This window comes from Furipterus horrens, unplaced genomic scaffold, assembly GCF_987537825.1.
Source record: "Furipterus horrens unplaced genomic scaffold, mFurHor1.1.pri manual_scaffold_9, whole genome shotgun sequence".
Taxonomy (NCBI): domain Eukaryota; kingdom Metazoa; phylum Chordata; class Mammalia; order Chiroptera; family Furipteridae; genus Furipterus; species Furipterus horrens.
This window is the reverse complement of record NW_028327179.1, coordinates 12,131,952-12,152,372: the sequence shown is the minus strand read 5'-3', so window position 1 is coordinate 12,152,372 and position 20,421 is coordinate 12,131,952. Positions and strand designations below refer to the sequence as shown.

Genomic DNA, 20,421 nt, shown 5'->3' with positions numbered 1-20,421 from the left:
ATTATATGTTATGTGGTATATAATGTTGGATGTCAACTCCCCAAAACCATAAAACTTACTTTAATGGCCCCACGTGACGTTTTATAGCCAGTGAGCCGATCTGTCTGTGCTATGGATGATTTTACGATCTAATTCATAGACAAAACCCTATTCATTTGGCACCCAAATGTCATATAGCCGGAACTGGGGCTTATAAAGTTTACTGTTTTATAACTTTTAAAAGGAAAGACGGCATCAGTGTAAGCAGTCGGTAAATGTGCAAATCTCTAGTTGCGCTTTAGCTGCTCTGAGGAGTTTCACAATCGAGCTAGGATGGGGTAAGTACCTTCCATTTGTAGCAAATTAATTGTAGCAAAAGAAGCCAACTGGGTTCAGGGTGAGGAGTGGGAAGGGGTGCCTGGGTGGGTCAGGGGCAGAGGGTTTGGGAGCCACAACTTGACATAGCAGCCTCTTCAAGTGGAGGCCCTGGATGGCCTTAGGAAGCAGGCAGCATCTGTGTGGGCCCCCGTGGGCTACTCACAAAGCCCTGGGCTTTTCCTCCCTTCTCTTTCTTCCTCTTTTTTGTGCCCAGCAAGTTCACTTGGTTTCCTCAGAGATGGGCAGGTTGGACTCAAGCTTTGGAAGCACCCACAGCTTTTCCACCCTCTGCTCTGAACTTTCTGAAAGGTCAGAGTTAGGGAGGCTGTGGGTCAGGGTGTTGGTCTGAGGTCTCCTTGCACAGGCAGGCTGCTCAGGTAGCCTCAGACCCACCGCTTCCAGGACTGGACAGATAGAAAGAAGAGCAAAAAGAGCCGCTCACTATTTGGCACAAACCAGACCAAGAGAACTTACAATAGAAAGTTTATTTTTGTTTCCAGTCAGTATTTTTTCCTTAAAAACAAATACAAAAAAAAAAAAAAAAAGCTGATCACAGTTTGCTTAAACAGCCAGACTTGGACAATATTTGTAACTTTGTTCACAAAAACATACATCACTGAAGCTGCGCTTATAAGAGCCACTTCCAGAGTTCGTGCAAAGGGTCCTACAAAGGCACGCAGGGACACACCGCTCGGAGTCACAGTTTTCGTCACAGAGTCACTAGTCACTACACGTCAAACAAGTTAAGTTGTGTCTCATCAAGTCACCTCTACAACAGCATTAATTACACAAGGAATATAGGTAGTTTGAATAAAAATATCTTTAACAGCTTGGAGCTATTGAGACAGGAACACTTCCACTCACATGCACAGTTAAACAACTGGAGTGCAACACACAACATTGGCACTAAACAGGGTCGAAGGGGGACTTTTTGTGTGTTTTTTCTCTTTTCTTTTCTGGTATAGTTACTTCAAGTAACACAGCTTGCTTCATATAAATAAGTTAAAACATCTATTTTTTTCAAGACAAAGCCATTCAGGACAAAGAGATGAACAGAAAGCAGATCTACTTATACAGGCGCTATAATGGCAATAAACAGGCTCATGATTAAAAGATGAATTAGGGCAACGAGAACAGGGCTTCTTCACAGAAGGAACACAAGGGAGTTTCAGAAAGTCACCTTAGTACTGACACTACGCAGGATCCGCTAATACTGCTCAGTACTTTAAACGCCCAAATACTCAGGGGCGAAAGGCCCCTCCCGCCGCGGCCATGCTCATGCTTTTCAGCTTATTATCTTTTTTCCACTTCATTCTCCGGTTTTGGAACCAGATTTTAATTTGTCTCTCGGAGAGGCAAAGAGCATGTGCTATTTCAATCCTTCTTCGCCGGGTCAGGTAGCGGTTGAAGTGGAACTCCTTCTCCAGCTCCAGGGTCTGGTAGCGCGTGTAGGCCGTCCGGGCCCTTTTGCCTTCCGGGCCGCCTATGTTGTCTGCAACAGAAAAGTCAGCGGTTTAGCCACCAGCCTCAGTCCCTGGCCACCAGAGTCGGCCAGCTGGATGAGTCAGGGTCCTGAGCAAGGTACAGGAGACACAAGCTCAACAAGTTCTCCCTCCTCGGCCGCCCACCCCTCCCGAATTTCCTTCCCTCTTCCTTTCTAGAGAGAAAACAATAGTTTCGACTCTGGGAACAATCGGCCCGTCCGAGGCTGGAGCCACGACCCAGAGGATCGACCAGCTTTCCCTCGGCACTCTCCTGTCCTCTGGCCCTGCCCCTGGAGCCCCGAGAAGGGGGCACAGCCCTTCCAGGCTGCCCACCGCTCAGAAACTCACCAAAGCAAGGCCCTTTTCTCAGCGCCTAAGTGGCCTCCAGGTTACCCTTCCCCAAAGTTCCAGCCCGAGAGCCGCCTCCTGTTCCTGCCTGCATGCTTGGGGTCCCTGCTTTCTTTTTCTTCTCTTTCCTTTCCTGCCCCCAAACTCCAGAATCCCGCCAGCTCTCGCCTGGATTATTCCCCCCCTCAATCCCCTTTTCGGGGACTCTAATTAGTAACGCTGTTTCCCCAGCGTAGCCCTCCTCATAAATTATCCGTCCTGACAAGCCCAATTCACAGCCCCTACTGCCATCCTCTACCTCTCTGCTCCCTGCTTGGCTGGCCTGAACCAGGAGCGTGTTCCGAGGCGCTGGGGTTCGACATGGGTTTTCTCCTCTTCCCCCCTTTGAACGCCTAAACTTGCCTATCCAGCGGCCCTTTTCCCCACACACTTGCGAGCACAGGGCGCTGCAAAGAACAGAAGGAGGATGGAGGAAGGCAGGGAAGGAGACCGGTAGAGAGAGGCTCCACAGGGCTGGGAGAGGCGAGACCAGGAGAGAGAAGGGGAGAGAGGGCGTTAAAGGAGAGAAGGGGACCGAGAGCCGCGCCCCCGCTGCCGCGTGGATTTAGAAAAAAGCTGGCTTTACCATGACTTATGTGTAGCTTGCGCATCCAAGGGTAGATCTGGGGTTGGGCAGGCGGCGCCGGGCTCGGCTCACTCTGCGCGCTTGCCTGCTCGCTGCTGGCGGGGGCGTCCTCCTCAGCTCCGGACGCCGTGCCAACCCCCTCTCTGTTGCTGATGTGGGTGCTGCTGGCGTTGGCCGAGGCGCCGCTGGAGTTGCCCAGGGAGTTTTTCCCGCCGTGGTGGCTGTCGCTGCCGGGCGAGGGGGCCACGGCGGAGCAGGGCAGCGGGTCGGGCGGAGGCGAGTGCGTGGACGTGGCCGGCTGGCTGTACCTGGGCTCGGCGGGCGCCGCGCTGGCGCCGGCCGCGTAGCTGCGGGCGCGCTCCCCGGAGCCAAAGTGGCCGGAGCCTGAGCGGCCGACGCTGAGATCCATGCCATTGTAGCCGTAGCCGTACCTGCCGGAGTGCATGCTCGCCGAGTCCCTGAATTGCTCGCTCACGGAACTATGATCTCCATAATTATGCAACTGGTAGTCCGGGCCATTTGGATAGCGACCGCAAAATGAGTTTACAAAATAAGAGCTCATTTGTTTTTTGATATGTGTGCTTGATTTGTGGCTCGCGGTCGTTTGTGCGTCTATAGCACCCTTGCACAATTTATGATGAATTATGGAAATGACTGGGACATGTACTTGGTTCCCTCCTACGTAGGCACCCAAATATGGGGTACGACTTCGAATCACGTGCTTTTGTTGTCCAGTCGTAAATCCTGCCTGATGACCTCTAGAGGTAAACTCGTGCACTAATGGGGGAGTTGGGTGGAGGCGAGAGGGGTGGCGCGCGCGCCCCAGGCGCGTGCCCGCCGCCCGCCGCCGCCGTTCAGCCGGACTCGAGCGCCACCCGCTGGAGGCAGGGTGCATCGCTCCGCTTCCGACTCGGGGCTGCAGGGGCCGGGGTCGAATTGAGGTTACAGCCCATTATGGCAAAATTATTGCATTTCCCTCGCAGTTCCATTAGGATGTACCAATTGTGAGGCCGTCAGCTGCCGATCGCGTGCCCGGCTAGGATGTAGAGGACTGGGAGGGGGGGGTGACTTGGATTTTATTTACAACAAGTTTATTTCCCCGCTGTGCAGCCCCTTTTATTTTTGTGTCGAGGTTGGGGCCGGTTCTGCCCGTCTTGCCTGCAGCTCTGAAATTTGAAAATACAGATATCACCTTCGGGGGAGGGGGGAGGCCATTTAACCAACTGGAGAAATAAATCCTGCCCACAGCAGAAGCTACAATTACGGCTCTGTTTTTGCGAGCGCATGAGGGACAGTGTCCCTGCCGCCCTTAAATGACAGGCGTCCATTAAAGATAGCTTTTGTGTAGTGTTTATCCCAGGCGAGGTCAAATTCCATACACTTATAACCAGATTCGATTTTTCTTTCGGGTAAATATGGTTTTCGTGTCATTAGTTTGCTATTTGATTTGCTTTAAGTATCCAGCCTGGAGAATCTTCACCACTGGATCCTTTTCCTGGAGCCAGCCGGGCCCCAAGTCGGAGGGTTCTCGGTGAACCCAGCGACTGGGCCCAGGCTCCCCGCAGCCATGGAACCTTCTTGGGGGCTAGGAATCCGTAGGCCGAGTTATTAGGGTCTTGCTTAGACCTCCAGGAGTAAAACGAAGGCGTTGATGGAAGCATTCCGTGGCAGTGCCTAGTATATCCGTAGTTATTTTCCTGGAATATGAAAGATGAAAGTAAATCACAAATATAACCGAGAGGTATGGGAGGGTTTCTCCGCTGGAGGCCCTGCATAGCAGGCGCCCCTGGCATGCTTGGAAACCATGACTCTTGCTGGTCCCATGGCCCTGGGTCCCCTTCTTAGGTCCCGAAAGCTGCTGTGGTGGCAGCTCCAGCGCTGTCGGAGGCCGAGGCCGGGAGCTGGAATCCGAAGCCCCGAGCCTTCGGGAGCCCAGTCGTTCCCGGGCTGTAAAGTTCCACCCGTGCCCAGGTTAACTGGGCTTGGCTGCAGCTGCTTTTCTTCCACGGACAGTTGCGCGCGGGGCCGAGAGACTAGGGTCTCTTGGGGCCCCCTTTGTTCCTCGAGCTTCTTCCTGAGTGGGGGCAGCCTGGGAGGCCAGCGCAGTGATAGGGCCCCAAACTTTAGGCCCCCTCTTTGCAGTGTCTGGAGTCGATCTGGTGGTGCCCTTCGGGACTTAGTGGCGAGGGACGGAGGTCAAAACGCCCAGACGCCAAAAGCAGCTCGGTTCTGAGGTTCTTCCCTTTCCAGTAAACCCACGCCCCGAGCTCAGGGGCACGCAGAGGCTCTAGCACAAGAGCCGGGGACGAATTTGGGGCTTGCCCTGGGATCCGGAGAAGGCTTGGGCAGCCTTGGAAGCAGGATTGTGTGTGCAGTGCGCCCCGCTCCACCGCTGGGATTGGCTGTGTGTGTGTGTGTTTTTCTTTTGTAAGAAATAAATGCTCAGGCGTTTGTAAAGCTCCGGGCTCCCTTGAAGCTGCGTAAGCCCCCCCGAATGGTAGCAGGCAGGGAGAAAAGTTGGGGAGCAGGCGAAGGCAAGGGGGCAAAGCCGAGGGAAGTTGCGGTACTGGCCTGGTCCCCACCCAGGCGTCTACTCGCCCGCCTTTGCCTCAGCTTCCTCCCCGCTGGGCTGTGTGGAATTGATGAGTTTATTTTCCTTTTTCCACTTCATGCGGCGGTTCTGGAACCAGATTTTGATCTGGCGCTCGGTGAGGCAGAGCGCGTTTGCGATCTCGATGCGGCGGCGCCGGGTCAGGTAGCGGTTGAAGTGGAACTCCTTCTCCAGCTCCAGCGTCTGATAGCGCGTGTAGGTCTGGCGGCCTCGGCGCCCGTGACTCCCGTACACAGCACCTGCAGGCAGAAATGGCCAGACGCCGGTGAACTAGGATCCGGGCAGCGGAGCCAGTCAACCCCGCACCCCGCGCCCCTGGCCTCTGGGCTGGAAACCACCCGCCTCCACTCCAGCCTCTCCCATTAAGTCTTGGACCAAAAGCCGGCTGGATGGGAGAAGATTATTTCATACCAAGCGAGATGCTTTCCACCTAAAACTACTTGGGGTGGGAAGTTACTGTTTTTGAAAAATCTTCTCTGTAAGAAAACCATTACAAGCAAAGACTATAATGAGCATTCTTAATTCTGGGTACCAAAGCCTTGTTTTGTGGGAGCGTGGTGTATGTCTGGGAGTGGGGGTGTGGAACCCTATGAGTAGGGTAGACACTCCAAATCCACAAAGGGATTTCTGTGAAGATGTTACTGTGACCCGCCATCTCACGACTCAAAGTACTTTTGGGGAAATTAAAAATGGTCAACCTTCTAACGTCTTTGCATATTCCCCCAAATTGTATGGCCTTTCTGAGAAATGCAGAGCTTCCTTGGGAAATAAAAAAAGAAAGAAAGAAAAAGAAAAAGAAACATGCAGATTTTAAAAGCAAAAACACTTGAAGTTTTAAAATCCGCATTAGGCACTGTCCTGCTCCAAGGATTCCCTGTGGAGTTTTGGGAAACTAGGGGCAAAGAGATGGAGCAATGGGCCATCTGGGGTTCCTGGAAATGTAGGACTGGGATGGGCTATCTGTTCTGGTGCCAAAGGGGCCCATGAGTGGGGGCTCCCCTCAAGCTGGGTGTCTGAGACTCAGGCAGGGTCTCAGAAAGAGGCAGAAGTTGGGTGTAAGTGAGCAGTTAAGTGGAAGGGGGAGGAGGGGAGGGAGGAGAGAAAAGAAATACTGAGGTTGGGGATGTGGCCCTCTAAGGCTTTGGGGTGACCCCAGAAGAGGCCAAATAAGGGCCTCTAGCTATGTGAATTTCTAAAGGGCAGAAAGGAGAGGGGGGTGGGAGGTGAAGGGAAGTTATCAGTGATGGGTGCAGAAGGCCATCTAGGCTTGGGAATCTGAGCAGGGTGTCACCAGGGTGCAGTGTGGGCAGGAGATCCCTCCCATCCAGCCTGGCTCTCTCTTCAGGTTGCCCCTGTTTCCAGTCTCACATAGTATGGCAATGACCCCCCCACACACACACACACAAACATGATCCCCTAACGTGTCATCTTACATGGACACTAGTGCACTGCCCTTACTCTGCCACAGCTTGACTGTACCATTGGGAATGGGATGGGTTTTTTTTTTTTTTTTTTTAACCAAAGAAACTTTGTTCATTCTTTCTGTCTTTCTACTTCCTCTGTCGACTTTCGCTGTCTCTTCCTTCCTTCTTTCCTGGCCTCCTTCCCCCTCTCCCTCCACTCTCTTGGGGGGTGGGGGGGTCGCTGCTGCAGGGAAATGCCTTACCAGCGCAGGAGTTCATCCGCTGCATCCAGGGGTAAACAGGACTCGTGTACTTCCGGTCGGTGCCTTCGTCATGTAGGGCTTTGCCCGGCACGCTGGTGCTGTCGGGCTTGTACTGTTGTTCGGGAGAAAAGTGCAGGTAGTCCCCGGGGCCCCTCTGCTTGCCACTGCCCGAGGGCGAGGCGCCACTGAGGTCCTTATCAGAATAGAAGCACGAGGCCCCGTACTCGTAGGACGCCCGGTTGCAGGCCAGGACAGAGTTGGACTGTTGGTAGAAACAAGGTGAGGTGTACGTCTTGTCCGGGAGGCTCGACGCCCCGTACGAAGCCGGGAAGGGCCTCAGCGCGTCATAGCCGGCCGGGTAGAGGGGCAGCTGGCCCAAGAAGGAGTCCTGGCCGCTGGGCAGGCTCCCGGGGAAAGTGGGATTCACAAAATAAGAACTCATTTGCGCGCCCCTCTGCAGGACTGTGATTTGTTGTGTATTAGTACATCTGGCTATAACTATTAGTAGTCATCGAACTGGTTTGTTTCTGGATGGCCGAACGCCAAAAGCGACAGCAGCAAATCGCACCAGCTGACGCGGCAGCGGCCAATGGGAGCGAGCGCCGGAGCCCGCTCCCCGGGGACCGCGGCGACCGAGGCAGCAAAGTTACAAACAGCCCCCAGCCCGCCCGCCTGCCGCTCGCCCGCCCGGCAGATTAATGGGCGCGCACAGCCGGCCAGCCCGGCTCCCTTCCCGAACGCCAGCGGCGGGCACTGCCCGGGCAGGAGTGTGAGGATCAGGCCGAGGTTGGGGCTTGGAGCAGCGCTCCCGGGCCGCCGTCAGGCCCCACCAGGCCCGCTCTTTCCTCCTCCCCTTTTTGCCTTGTTGGATTTTGCTGGGTTTTCTCTCCTAACAGGAAACCTGACAGCCCTGCGCGGGGAGGGGCGGTGACAAGGGTGGCTTTGCACTCTGTGGCCTGCCCTCCTGGCAGGGCCCTGAGTTTGCCCCTCCCCCTGCACGCCCCTACCCGTGGGTGCGGGTTCCGGAGCAGGAGCAGGGCTCTGAGAAACCAGGCCTGAGCTCCTTGCTCCGCACTCCTGCGCCTTAGAAATTGGTTCATCCTCTCCTTTTGTCCTTCCCGACTACTATCAAGGGCCTAGGCCTGCCCGCCGCTGAGGGCGGGAGGCTCACCTGGAGCTGAGCAGGACGCGGCCCCAGATACTCTCTTACCCCGCCGGCCCCTCCTCCCACATACAACACACCTTCTTTGAGTCCCGACTCCCTCTGCTCCAATGGCCAGCGACTGCTTGACCTCAAAGCACCTCCACAAACTGTGAGTCCCGGTTCCGCCTTTGAAACCAGGAACTAATAGGCCAGAAACCACTGGTTTCTACAGGAAAGGGATTACAGAGGAGTGGCCTTGAGACTAAGCTCTGAAGCCCGCTGCGGGACCCGCTCCGATCGCGCAGAACCCCGGGAATCGCCCTCCGCGGCCTGGACCGCTCAGAACCGAGACAGATCCAGATAGAGAATCTCTGTCCTCATTCTAGAGGTGCGGACGACTCAGGGTCCCTGGCCCAACCGGTCCCCCTCTATGGGCAACTCGCCTGGGCCCAAGTCTGCGGAATAATTGATGTGCTTGGGGTTTGGGGCGCCCCACGCTGAGCGCACTCTCCTGGGATGTGTCCTCTTTCCTGCCTTGCCTGGGACTGCTCCCGGGCCTGCCCCCGACAGTTGCTCTAGAACGGGACCAGTTGTCTCACCAGCTTCAGGAAATCGTCCGAATTGCTTTTACCGCAGTCCCAGGCCTGGCCTTCCCCAAACAAGACAGGAAAAGCCTGTCCTGGGCTGCTCTCTCTTGCCTGAGAGATGTGCCTTGGAGAGAGCTGACTTTTACAGCTCATGGATCAATCTCATTTTGTAAAATGGGATATCTTTCCAATGGCATTTTTACGACTGTATTTTGGGGGCTGGTAAAGCCCCTTGAATTAGCTTTAAAGTCCTCGATTCTGTGAAGATTGAAGAAAGACTATTTATATGATTTGGTTGAATTTTCGGAGGGTATTTATAAGATCTGTAAGACTCTGGCAAGTGTAGAGAATGGGGTTCAGGACTTGTGGGGAATGGCAATGCCCCCCTAGGAGTCTGGAAATGACTTACTCAATATCTTCCTTGTTTTTCGATCCCCCCATCCCTGCCCTTACTTCCCCCCAAAAGGAAAAAATGGAAAAGAACTGGGCTTGGGTCAGTTAGGTGCACAGACCCTAGTGTACACCCTTGAAGGCGGCTGTTCCCACCCCTGGGGGCTGTGCCCAGATGCCTTCTGGTTGAGCCCAATCAATCCAAGCTGGGGAAGTTTCTTCTTTACATATATGAAAATGGACCTGGCAGAAGAGGATAGAATTTTATATTTCCCTTGCATTTCTTCAGGGAAAGAATCTGATAGGTGAAAATAAAAACTCAAGAGTCAAAACATTTTAAGGAAATTATTTTTAAAGCTATGTTCCGAGAAAATCATGTGGAGTTATTGTTTATTAAACGAGACCATCAGATGTAAGTGATTTCAAGCAAGTTATTACATAAGGTGAAAAAAAAGCGTTTGGAGATGTTGACAAATGATTACATTTATAATTTTTGCTTCATTCCTCCAGGTCCCACACAGTGTTGGGGCTGGTGGCAATTTTCTACTGCTGTTATTATTATTTGTTATGGTTTGACCTGGATTCTCAATCTACTAATGGTCCCATCCAACAAGAGAATTTGATTTCTCAGCTAAGAGCCAAAAAACAAAAAACAAAACCAAAAACACCACATTGTATTTCTAGTTTCTATAGGCACTGAGATGGAAAAATATATTAAATTGAAATTTATACATGCTAGCCAAGGCTGGTAAATATCATGTTGGCAGCCGCCCAAATTTATTTCTCCAACCAGTGAATATATATGTCTCCAACCAGTGGAGATTATATATATATATAGAGAGAGAGAGAGAGAGACTCAGGCAAGAATAGCAGCCACAAACGGTGGAGGGGGCCTTTCCTGGGATGGTGAGAATGGTCACCAGGGCTCTATCTTCTCGGTCAAAGCCACACAGAAGGTCCACTTACCTTTCAGCTGCTCTTCAAGGGAGACGGGATGGAGAGCAGGGCCCCACAATCGCCCTTTCCCTGGACTGCCCTCTGAGTGCCACAACCTCTGCCAGCCTGGAAGGCGAACTGCCGGTGTTGGGGGGACCTTGAAGGCCATCTCCTCCTCCCGGATCTCTAGCCCAGACCAGAGCCCACAGCACACAGGTGCGGCCTGTGCCTGTCACCGGCTCGCCTGGAGCCAAAGCCCGCCTTCCCTGCCATAGCCAATCCTCAGGGCCAGCCAGGCCTGCAGGCCTCAGGACTACCAGTGGCCACTGTGATTTCAAAATCCCAAAGCGCTGCGTTCCCCGAACCAGCGTGCGCCCCCAGGGCGCCTTGGGACGCGCAGTTTGGACAGAAGCAGCCATGACGTGCCAGGCGGCCTGTGCAACCAGTCTCCATGGTGCAGGGGGGAGGGGGGACCCGAGTCTAGTCGGGCGTCCAGCTCCTGTCAGGTGGCCAAGGCGGAGGAGGTTCCCGGCCAGTCAGGCCCTGGGAGACCGCCCCTCAGGTCCTCCCTCACCCCCCTCTGCTCGGCCTGCCAGGGAATCTGTGAGGGGCCCGAGCAGCAGTCGCGCCAGGCTGCAAGACGCGGGGCTGCGGCCAGCGTCGGTCCCAGCGACGGCCACAGCGTGGCAGCAGCGAGCCGCCCGGGCTAGGTCGCAATAAATAATGGGCCCGCGGCAGCCGCAGTCAGGCCGCCCGCGGCCCTGCAATGCAAATACGCCGCTTTATCTGCCCGGAGCGCACCCACAGCGCCCGCGGGCGCCCCGAACCTCCACAGCCACTTTCTTTTTCACTATCTCATGCACACTAAGGTAGTATCTTAAGGTGAGAAGACAACAACCTAAACCAAAAAGCAAACATAAAGAACTCGAGTCCAAAACCTCAGGGTGGTTTCTGGTCGCTGGCGCAGGGAGCTCCCGGGGCAAATCCCGCCGAGAGGTGCCCAGACCAAATCGCGGAAGGTGCCACCGCGCGATGTAAAGCTAACTCCGCGGCCCCCTCCGCGCCTCCGCCCGGGATGCTCCACAGCCCTCGCGGAAGGTGGGCAAGCGGTCGCCGGCCCGCGGAGCTGAGGTGGGTGAGTGGGTGGGTAGGGGGTCCCCCTATCGCCCCGACTTGGTTTGCGTCCTCATTGCAACCTTAGCAGCGTAATAACACGACTCCATCCTCTGCACCGAAACTTCCCGCCAAGGAACACCAAGCCAATTAACCCCATCCTCTCCTCCAACACAGAATTGCACTCGCGCACCTCTTCCCTCTCCCCGCGCTTCTGACATTGCCCTCATCAGAAAACCGCGTGGAAGGCAGCAGGCAATCCGCAGAGGACTCTGGCTGAATTAGTAAGTTTTTGTTTGTTTCTCTCTCCGCGCCCCCACCCGCCCCATTCTACCCTTCTTTCCAGAAACCAATTCCCAAGGAATAGAGGGTGCTATGTTGATGCAATAAAACGCCTGCCAATAAATTCACTTTGCCCTCATCTCTTCCCACCTTACCAGGTCGGGATCTATCCCCAGTCGTTGGGGAATTCAATCGAACCAACTGGGTCATTAATGAAAAAAGTAAAAAATTCCAAACCCGAGAGGCTGGCGGGGAACGCAGGATGCAGAGCCACTTCCATTGGGGCTTGGCCAAGGCGCTGGGGAAGGGGAGAGAGACCTCAGTGCTCCTGCCCCCGTGCCAGGGCGCTGTGCCACGGGAAGGAAGGCGGGCATTCTCTGCCACTGTGAGCCAGGGAGAGGAGAACAGGAATGGGTGTGTAGGGAGGGGGGCTGTCGTGTCGTGTGCTGAGGGGGCGAATGTGAACGGGGGACTGTGGGTGACCGGTAAAATGCCCCTCTTCAAAGCCACCCTGGCTGCTCTCTCCCACCGCCGGCGCCAGCCGCCACCTGACCACCTTTGCTCGTGTCTCCCCACATGTCTCACCTTCAGATGGCGGCTCCCAGAAGCTCCTGCCCCTCTGACAGCTGTCGCCTGGGCAGCCCGGGGAGACGAATTGTCCTCCTTCCTGGTGCCAGAGGACGCAGGAAATTATCCAGGTTGCGAGTTGCAAAGCGGCCGCCGTGGCGCCGGGGACTGGGCGCGCCCCACCTCCAGCGGGAGCAGCCAGGCCCGGCCGCTCCGGGGCCTCGTCTCGCTCTCCATCGCCGGACAAAGCGCAGCCGAGCGGGGCTGTAAGGCAGAGCTCCGAAGCAGGCAGGACGGAGCGGAGCAAAAGAATGCGGCTCTATTCTCGCAAGGGAAATTATAAAAAAGTTCATGTTCACGGTTCCCATCCACATGACCGACAGCGGCCAATGGAAGGGCCGAACAACTCATAAAGTTGTATTGCAAAGTTGTAAATTTTCATAAACAACAACGGATTTATGACCCTTTCCCCATCTCTAAGAGGAGGCAGCTCTTACACCGGCGCCATCTTACCACGGAGGCCGCCCCGACTTGAGGCCGCAGGTTTTACAGACGCAGTTGGGCCGGGTTTTATAAAAGAGCAATAAGAAGCAGGCCCAGCCCAGGCAGGAGACTGGAGTCCAGGTCCTCGCCTGCCTAGCTCACACTGCTGTGCGCCGTCCCCATCGGCTGTCGCCCTTTTCACAGACCCTCATCCTTCCCCGCACCTAGACGCCCCTGCCCAGGCTTACTGCAGGGGTCTGTGGCCCTCACCCCTTCTCACAGTCCTAAGCTGCGGTGCTGGACCCTTACTTCACCAGAATGCGGGGTGGGGGTAGGGGAGCTGCGTCACAGTCCCTGAATCCCACCTCCCAGCCTGGCGTTAGGTTCAGGGCTCATGGAAAATTCGGGACTGGTGGCAGGGTGATATCCCTTTGCAAGCCCACCCCGCAACCTTAGAGGGAAGAGCGGATTTTGTATTCGCTCTTGAAGTTTATGCAGGTTTTTAGGGAGGTTCATAGAATATAATGTATCAAACGAAGATTTCGTTTTCAAAGTATCTGGAGAATGTTTGTGCCTGCACAAACTGGACAAAAATTACCACCCAGAGAAATGTACACATACAATTATGGCCACACAGAAACGCATACACTCAATTATGGACACAGAAGTACATGCAATTATTTCCACACAGAAACACATTCATTCAATTAGTGACACAGAAATACATACAATTAGGGACTCCTGTAACAATGCACACAGGCGTACATTGAAATACATGTACGAAAGCGGTGCACACATACGTATACAAACCCACACATAAAAAATCCACACAAAAAAGAATTTGACACGCATTCACACAATTCATGGACACCCAGCACTTGGACCCTATTTGTCCTTCCACTTTTGCTTCCCTAAACCCCCTTTAAACATACACACACACACACACACACACACACAGATCCAGGGCTTGCTTTCCAGCCATGGTCACCCTCTCCTACCACTCCGCCCCCCAGATAAAGCAGTCCACATTTCTTTGTCACCAGGCATCTTTATTTTTCTGTTACATAAAACACCATAGCTGGGCAAGACGGGAAGCATACCTTCCTGTTCCTAGAACCCCAGGCTAGAGCTGAGGGGACAAGAGGGGGACGCAGGACAACACAGGAGATGAAGGGCACTGGGGAGGGCATTGGCTCTCCCCACCTGCTATAGAGTTAGCTCAAGACAACACACCATGCTACAAAGTCACCCCATTAACACATCCTTCCCAACTCAAGACACTGCCTTACAAATGAGCTCCAAGACTATATAAATGACAAAAAAAAAAAAAAAAATCTTGTTCAAATATACAACATTTGCTATTGTAGGAAAAGTCAGGGTATACATATTCAACATGGCTGGGCAATAGGACATATGGGCAGGGAGGGGACAGGGAGGCTGGGAGCATCACTGCAGTCCTACTAAGCAGAAGCTAACTCAGAAATCTGCAGCTAACTTGGGAATGCTCCCCTCCAGAAGTAGGGGGTGATGGGCCTCAACTTGGAGTACCCAGGCCAGAGAAGAGGGATTCTAGGTTGCAGCACTTAGAATGCTTTGGAATAAATATATTATTTTTCAATTTAAATAGAAGCCAATGCCCTGGTCTCCAGACCACAGCACCTTCTCAGCACAGCCTCAGGGACCCCAAAGGCTGCCAGCTGCAAGCAGCAGGGGCCTGGCCTGGGAGGGGCCAGCACTAGGTAGCAGGCGAGCCAGGGAGCACAAAATAGGTAGTTTGGGACAAGTAGGTAGTACTGAGAGAGTAAGGTCCTTGACGGTATGGGGGAGGTGCTGGGGGTCTGCCAGTGTTGGGACACTGTGGGCTTCCTGGGAGTGGAGGCCCGCTGGGGCTGGGCCCATAGGTAGTTTGGGGTGCCTCTCTCCGAGGCCTGTGCTAGGTAGTATTTTAGCCATGCCAGCTCAGGGCCAGACGGCCTTAGGGTGGGGGGTGGGGGGTATCTGCTGGGGTTCCTCGGAGGCACAGAGGACCCCCAGGGGGACCAGTCTAGGAAGCTGCTGTCCAGAAAAGTTGGAAGCTGGAGTGGGTAATGGGGCAAATGGAGTACAGGTTGGGGACTGGGTTGGGTTTATTTTTGTTTTTGTTTTTTTTGTTTTTACATTTTCTTTTTATTTTTCCACTTTTGTAAATAAAATCGATGAGTCCCTAAAGACGCTTTCCTGACTGTCTGGTGCAGCCAAGGGCCCGCTGGGCCCTTCATTCCTCCTCCTCCTCGTCCTCTTCTTCATCGTCATCCTCATCCTCAGCCTTGTCGGCGGCAGAAGTGGTGGCTGCTGCGGCGGGCACGGGGCCCTCCGGGGCTGCAGCTGCTACTGGACCCTCGTCCTTATGCTCTTTCTTCCACTTCATGCGGCGGTTCTGGAACCAGATTTTGATCTGGCGCTCGGTGAGGCAGAGCGCATGAGCGATCTCGATGCGGCGGCGCCGGGTCAGGTAGCGGTTGAAGTGGAACTCCTTCTCCAGCTCCAGCGTCTGGTAGCGTGTGTACGTCTGGCGACCTCGCTTCCTGTCAGGCCCTGCAAGCAGACATGTGGATATATGGACACACGGACAGACAAGCCAACAGGGACACAGACAGGTCATTGCATTAGCCAGGCCGCCCGTCCCAGAGCTCATACCTTCCTCCCATCCCTGACCCCCGGCGGGCGCGGGCCCCCTCTGCCCCGCGCCCTGAACTGAATTGAGCTGGGGGAGGAGCGGGAGTGATAGGGGAAGACCCCAACTGCGGTGCTAGACAAGCAAGCAGCTCCCTGAAGAGGGAAGGCGCAGAATCCCAACTTTACAACCGCCCTTTCCAGCCGGCTAGGCTTCCACAATGTCCTGCTTCCTCCTGACAAAGGGAAATTGTAAATATAGAGTGTGGGCAAGTGGGAGACGCGGCACTGTTGCCATTCAAAGACAAGACGGGCTGCTTCCCGCCTGGCTGGGGAAGTGGGCAAGCTTCGATGCTCTGCATCCAGGGAACCCCTGCCTCCCCAGCAGTCCGTGCCCCCATCCCCAGACCTTCCCAGGGCATTCCGACCCTCTGTCCCTGCTCCCACCCCCACCTCAGCCTTTAAATGGCTCCTGGCACAATGGCGTGTGAGGGGCCTTGAAGGACTAGGTTATCCCTGCTTTTAAGAAAGAAGAGCCAGGCTGAAAGGAAAATGAAGAGGTAAGGGGAGAGGAGAAAGGGAATGAGAAAGAGAGAATAGCGAACAAACTTAATGTTAAAATTCCAAGGCAAATGGAGTTAAATAAATTTACGAGGATTGAACCCATTAATTGGGCCATAAAAAGTTTTATGAGCCTCATTTACATACAATGCTACGGGCTCTCCACGCTATGGCGCCTCGACTCTAATTAAAACCAGAAAGGCAGCGCCGCCAGGAGTCACGGGGCCGCCCGCTCGCAGCCGCCTGGCTCCCAGCTCCGCGCTCCTCAGCCCCGCGCTCCCCAGCCCCGCGCTCCCCAGCCCCGCGCTCCCCGCTCCCAGTCCGCCCGCCCAGCCAGCCCGCCTAGCGGCCGCGCCTACCTGAAGACCGCATCCAGGGATAGATGCGGAAACTGGCCTCGGCCGGACCGTGCAGCGTGCCTTCGTCCGCCTTGTCGCAGGCGCCTTTGGCGAGGTCACTGCAGAGCCCGGGGATGTTTTGGTCGTAGGAGGCACAAGGCAGGTTGCCGTAGGCGTCGGCGCCCAGGCCGTAGCCGGACGCGAAAGGGCTCTGATACAGGGGGCTGTTGACATTGTACAAGCCTGGTACGGTTGAAGCGAAGGCGCCGGCGCCCGCCCCGTAGCCGCTTCTCTGCGAGTTGGGCGCAAAGGAGCAAGAAGTAGGCTCGGCATTTTGGAACAGAGAAGCCCCCGCCGTATATTTGCTAAAAAGAGCGTTCACATAATACGAAGAACTCATAATTTTGACCTGTGATTTGTTGTCCGGCAGCTTTCAGTGTCGGTTTTACGAGGTAGCGTGATATATGATAACATTACACCCCCAGATTTACACCAAACCCCATTTTCTTTTGGACGGAGCTCGCCGCAGCACGTGACCGCCCACATGATCGCCTCCGCCAATCTCAGCAACCCTCACAGGTGGTCTCGCTCTGCCGGGCCCGCAGCAGCCTAGAATGGAACGGGGAAAGGCTCAAATATGTGGTCAACAAATCTGCCCGCGCCTGGCCGGCCTGGCGCGTCCTGCGGGAACAGGACCCCAGCCTCCGTGGGAGCGCTCAGCCCAGCGCCAACCTGGGCGCGTGGCCTGCAGAGGCTGCGTGCGGCCGGGAGGGTGCTACCCGTTCTTGCCTATTATTAAACCCTGGACCAAGCCTGCGGGTCCTCTCTGCCCCTCTTCTGCCCACTGACCCAGACCAAGGAGGGTCTCTGCACCCCGCGCACCCGCGCGTCCCACGGTGGCCCAGTGGGCAAGTCTCTGATCTGGGTAAATCAACTCTTTGCTCATGTCTCCTCCCACCCAGGTCCAGCGGGGCGATAGGCCGACTTAGACTCCGATTCAGATCGGGCCGGCGCTGCGTCGCTTCCAGCTGCAGCGAGAATGCCACAGCAAACAGGAACCATGTGGTTCGAATAAAGTCAAGGTCTCCCAGCTTCCTTTCCTTAATCAAGGGTGAACTGTTGATCCGCCCTAAAGGAAGCAGTGAAATATTTATCTGTTAATGAGCCTCATTTGCCAACAGATTTACTAATGTGGGGTTCCTTTCCCTGCTTCTTGGACACTGCTGGCTCCTCATGCTCTGTGCTTTTGCTCCTGGGCACCTGACTGGCAGCCGGAAAAATGGCTGGACATTCTTTGGTCCTTCCACAACCCTGGATTCTCTTTGGCTGAAAGAAAACCAAGTCTCCCCCAGCTTGCAGGAACCTCAGGCCCTGCACCTTTCCAGGTACCGCTTGTACCCTGAGGTTTCTGGTAGCCTTCCCTGCGGCCAGCCCTGGGCCTCTACAGCTCCTCATGGGCCTGAGTGCCTGAGAGCAATACCTCTTTAGAGACAGTTTGGAAAGCAAAAAGGGAAACTCAGGCTCTTGGGAATGCAGCCTACTTTGGGTCTCTATTTCTTTTGGAGACCCCAAAGACAAATAGAGATAGTCCTCCCAAAAGGCTTCATCTTTTCAAAGACCAGCTCACAGAGTGGAGCGCACAGTAATCTCACTCCCTCTTATCCAGTCCCGCAACTGGTGGAGCTTACCTTCCCAAGCCTCCAACCCCTGGGCAGGGTCACAACAGCCAAAGCCCCTACCACTCACCGCTCCTTGGAGGGTGAAGGGGTGAAGCCTTCCCCTAAATGCCTCATAAACTGCCCAGGCCGAGTTGGAAGCCTGGCCGACAGGTCAGTATGCCTTTTACTGCTCAGCTCTATTGCACACCATAAACCCGACCTCACAATGGAATTGCCCCGGAAATTCTCCTCTAAATTATAGAGTTTGGTTCTTCATGTAGAAAGCGTTTCCCCTCACTTTCAGAGGATCCAGCCCGCCCCTGGCCACCGCACCCTCTCAGGGGGTCCTAGAAGCACAAAAGGTGGCAGGAGGGTTCAGACCCGGTTGCAACGGAGCCCCAGCTCTGGCCTAGTGAATGTCCCAGGGCATGGATAGGAAGTTGGGGGCTGTAGGGACAGGTGGGGCTGGGTTCGTGTTCCCTGGAGGTACCACGGCCATGGAGGGGGGCAATATCCGGGATGCTCTTTATGGCAGAACAGAATGATAGCTGTCTTGGTTGGGAAATTGAGGGGTAAGTCAGGAAGTGAAGAAAAAAAACCCAAAATATTCCAAACAGCATCAATTTCTGGAAGGAAATAAAAACCTAAGAATGTTAAAGGAACACAAAACAAACAAGAAGAGGGCTAGGAGATCAAAGAGGCAGATTTAGACAGCTTTAGGCCAATAAATTGTTCCTGGAGTGACACAGAGCAAAGAGACAGACCTGGCCCTCTGACCGCCACCGCCGTCTGTCTAGACTCCGGTGGCTGAAGTGGCCGACAGCGACAGCGTTTCAAGTAGAACCTGCCCCGACTGAGCTGACCCAAGAGACAAAACGGGGAGCGATTTCGGGGGCGCAGGAAGGAACGCAATACCGGCCAAGAGCACTAGAGTCCACACCACAGGCTTATCTCTGCCAGATTTTGCCCGGTGCTGGTCCAGGCAGTCCTGAAAGGCCACGCTGCCCCTCCGCCTGGGCCAAGGACTATCTAGATACCGCCCGCAAGGCCTCGGCCTCTCTGGGCCCAAGTCAGCCAACTGGGCCGAGTCTGGCGGGTGCTGAAACCTCCCTTTCGTTTCTGTCTTTTCTCTCTCCTCCTGCCTTCTGTGGCGGCGTTTTAAAACGAAAAGGCTAGACAGAATCACATTTTCAATAGGCCTCTTTAACCGCTTGTTCTTGAGCAATTAGTTTCCTAAATATCTGGCTAAAAATACATAAATGCCCTGGGTTATATGTGATAATATTCATAGAAATACTCCTTGACGCTCGGCCTGGAGCAGGCGCGTGTAGGAGGGGTTCTCATCTGCCCCTCTGTCTTTAGATAGACATTGTCCACCGCTCTCCTGGGGCTGGGTTCCTTTGTATCAAGACGAATGTGTTTTCCCTACTTCTTGGTACCAAACAGTCCTCAACATTTAAATCCAAATAAGAATGTAAACCCCGTTCAGGGGCAGCAAAAGGAGCCTGCAGGAACCAGGCGGCTAGCGATTTGCTTCTGTAAATGTTTCTACCCGCGCCCCTCGCGCGACTTGCGCATCGGTTCTCCATCCAGTGAGCAGCCTCGGGTCGCAGCGCAGGGACAAATCCTTCCCGACAAGTGCAAAGGCGCTCAGGCTGGTGCGATGGTCTCCTCTGAGAAACTTACAGGGAAGCCGGTCCCACGCAGCCGAGCAGGGAGAACCGCTTCGCAGCCGGTGGCGCAGGCCAAGGGCAAGAGAGGCCCCGCCTGACTATCCATGAGGCCTCTGAGATCCCCGCCAGCCTGCACCTCCCTGGGGCCTCCGTGACCTGGTGAGAGAAGCGGTGGCCACTGATCTGCTCCTTTGCTGTTTAGTTGTAGTTACATAAACCGAGCTTCCCATCTGATGCTTGGATACACGGCCCCGGACAGCGCTCGGGAAGTTATAAAACCCTTCTTAAGATCAGATTCTGTGAAATATTGTGTATTATGTAAGGAAATATAATAAAGGCGTGTGTCTGAAATGCCAACGTGTGTATATAAACAGAGAAAAAGGGGAGAGAGGAGGAGAGAGAGAAAGCGAGAAGCACCCGGGAGAGATGTCAGCCAAAATCCAGTCCCATTTTTATAGCGTGTACAGGCGGAGATGCAGGTTGTAAACATTTTGTGGGCTTGGCAGAGACTATTACAACCCAAATAAATGCACCGCGTGCGGTGTTCACAGGGCTCCGGGGTGCTTCGAAGGGTCCTCTGTTTGCCTTTGCGTTTTCACTGGGAAACCATTCTGCACCTGGGGCTGACCCTTGCGGCACGGCTCTGCGGGCACCTCCTGGAAGTCTCCAGGCATGTTCTACACTCAGGGTTGAGGATAGGCTGGACCTTGATGGGGGTCCACTCCCTTCTCCTGGCCTTCTGAGCAGAGGGCACCAGAGTAGCCTCAGTATCTCCACTGCGGAGGAAATTCAGTGGCAACAAAACGCAGAGGTGGCTTCCACTACGTGAGCACCTACACTTGTTCTAGAAGGTTATTTTAAACATCACTTTTATTTTAGAATAACCAAAGCAGTTCCTGGTTTGTCTCCATTCATAGGCAACTCAGCCGCCAGACCTATACTCAAC

The 20,421-nt window shown here is 54.5% G+C and overlaps 3 protein-coding genes and 1 long non-coding RNA gene across 5 annotated transcripts; 1 reads left to right on the top strand and 3 right to left on the bottom strand.

The window, feature by feature from the left end:
* Positions 1-855: 855 nt before the first annotated feature.
* On the bottom strand, positions 856-3,846 carry HOXA5 (homeobox A5). Its single transcript, XM_090287080.1, has 2 exons — positions 2,815-3,846; positions 856-1,849 (listed from the first exon to the last, which is right to left on the bottom strand). The coding sequence occupies exons 1-2, from the start codon at positions 3,707-3,709 to the stop codon at positions 1,599-1,601; spliced, it is 1,146 nt and encodes a 381-aa protein (XP_090143206.1). The 5' UTR covers positions 3,710-3,846; the 3' UTR covers positions 856-1,598.
* A 58-nt stretch (positions 3,847-3,904) lies between these two features.
* On the bottom strand, positions 3,905-7,767 carry HOXA6 (homeobox A6). The gene is made up of 2 exons (XM_090287081.1): positions 7,092-7,767; positions 3,905-5,664 (listed from the first exon to the last, which is right to left on the bottom strand). Exons 1-2 carry the CDS (start codon positions 7,531-7,533, stop codon positions 5,405-5,407), a joined length of 702 nt encoding a protein of 233 aa, XP_090143207.1. The 5' UTR covers positions 7,534-7,767; the 3' UTR covers positions 3,905-5,404.
* A 360-nt stretch (positions 7,768-8,127) lies between these two features.
* Positions 8,128-12,569, top strand: LOC150001289 (uncharacterized). Of its 2 annotated transcripts, XR_016513009.1 has the most exons (4): positions 8,128-8,404; positions 11,439-11,545; positions 11,702-11,909; positions 12,135-12,569. It is a non-coding gene; the product is annotated as an uncharacterized LOC150001289 (long non-coding RNA). The 2 variants fall into 2 exon arrangements; XR_016513010.1 differs by lacking the exon at positions 11,702-11,909.
* A 1,058-nt stretch (positions 12,570-13,627) lies between these two features.
* On the bottom strand, positions 13,628-17,072 carry HOXA7 (homeobox A7). Its single transcript, XM_090287082.1, has 3 exons — positions 16,994-17,072; positions 16,166-16,753; positions 13,628-15,167 (listed from the first exon to the last, which is right to left on the bottom strand). The coding sequence occupies exons 2-3, from the start codon at positions 16,542-16,544 to the stop codon at positions 14,848-14,850; spliced, it is 699 nt and encodes a 232-aa protein (XP_090143208.1). The 5' UTR covers positions 16,545-16,753; positions 16,994-17,072; the 3' UTR covers positions 13,628-14,847.
* Positions 17,073-20,421: the final 3,349 nt, after the last annotated feature.

Bases quoted from the DNA above. Each gene is read 5' to 3' on its own strand.
- HOXA5 (XM_090287080.1), bottom strand. From the start codon at position 3,709: ATGCACCCTGCCTCCAGCGGGTGGCGCTCGAGTCCGGCTGAACGGCGG. The intron at 1,850-2,814 runs GTAAAGCCAGCT...TTTCTGTTGCAG, and splicing joins CAAGCTACACATAAGTCATG to ACAACATAGGCGGCCCGGAA.
- HOXA6 (XM_090287081.1), bottom strand. From the start codon at position 7,533: ATGAGTTCTTATTTTGTGAATCCCACTTTCCCCGGGAGCCTGCCCAGC. The intron at 5,665-7,091 runs GTAAGGCATTTC...TTCTGCCTGCAG, and splicing joins GCGGATGAACTCCTGCGCTG to GTGCTGTGTACGGGAGTCAC.
- HOXA7 (XM_090287082.1), bottom strand. From the start codon at position 16,544: ATGAGTTCTTCGTATTATGTGAACGCTCTTTTTAGCAAATATACGGCG. The intron at 15,168-16,165 runs GTAGGCGCGGCC...GTCTGCTTGCAG, and splicing joins TCCCTGGATGCGGTCTTCAG to GGCCTGACAGGAAGCGAGGT.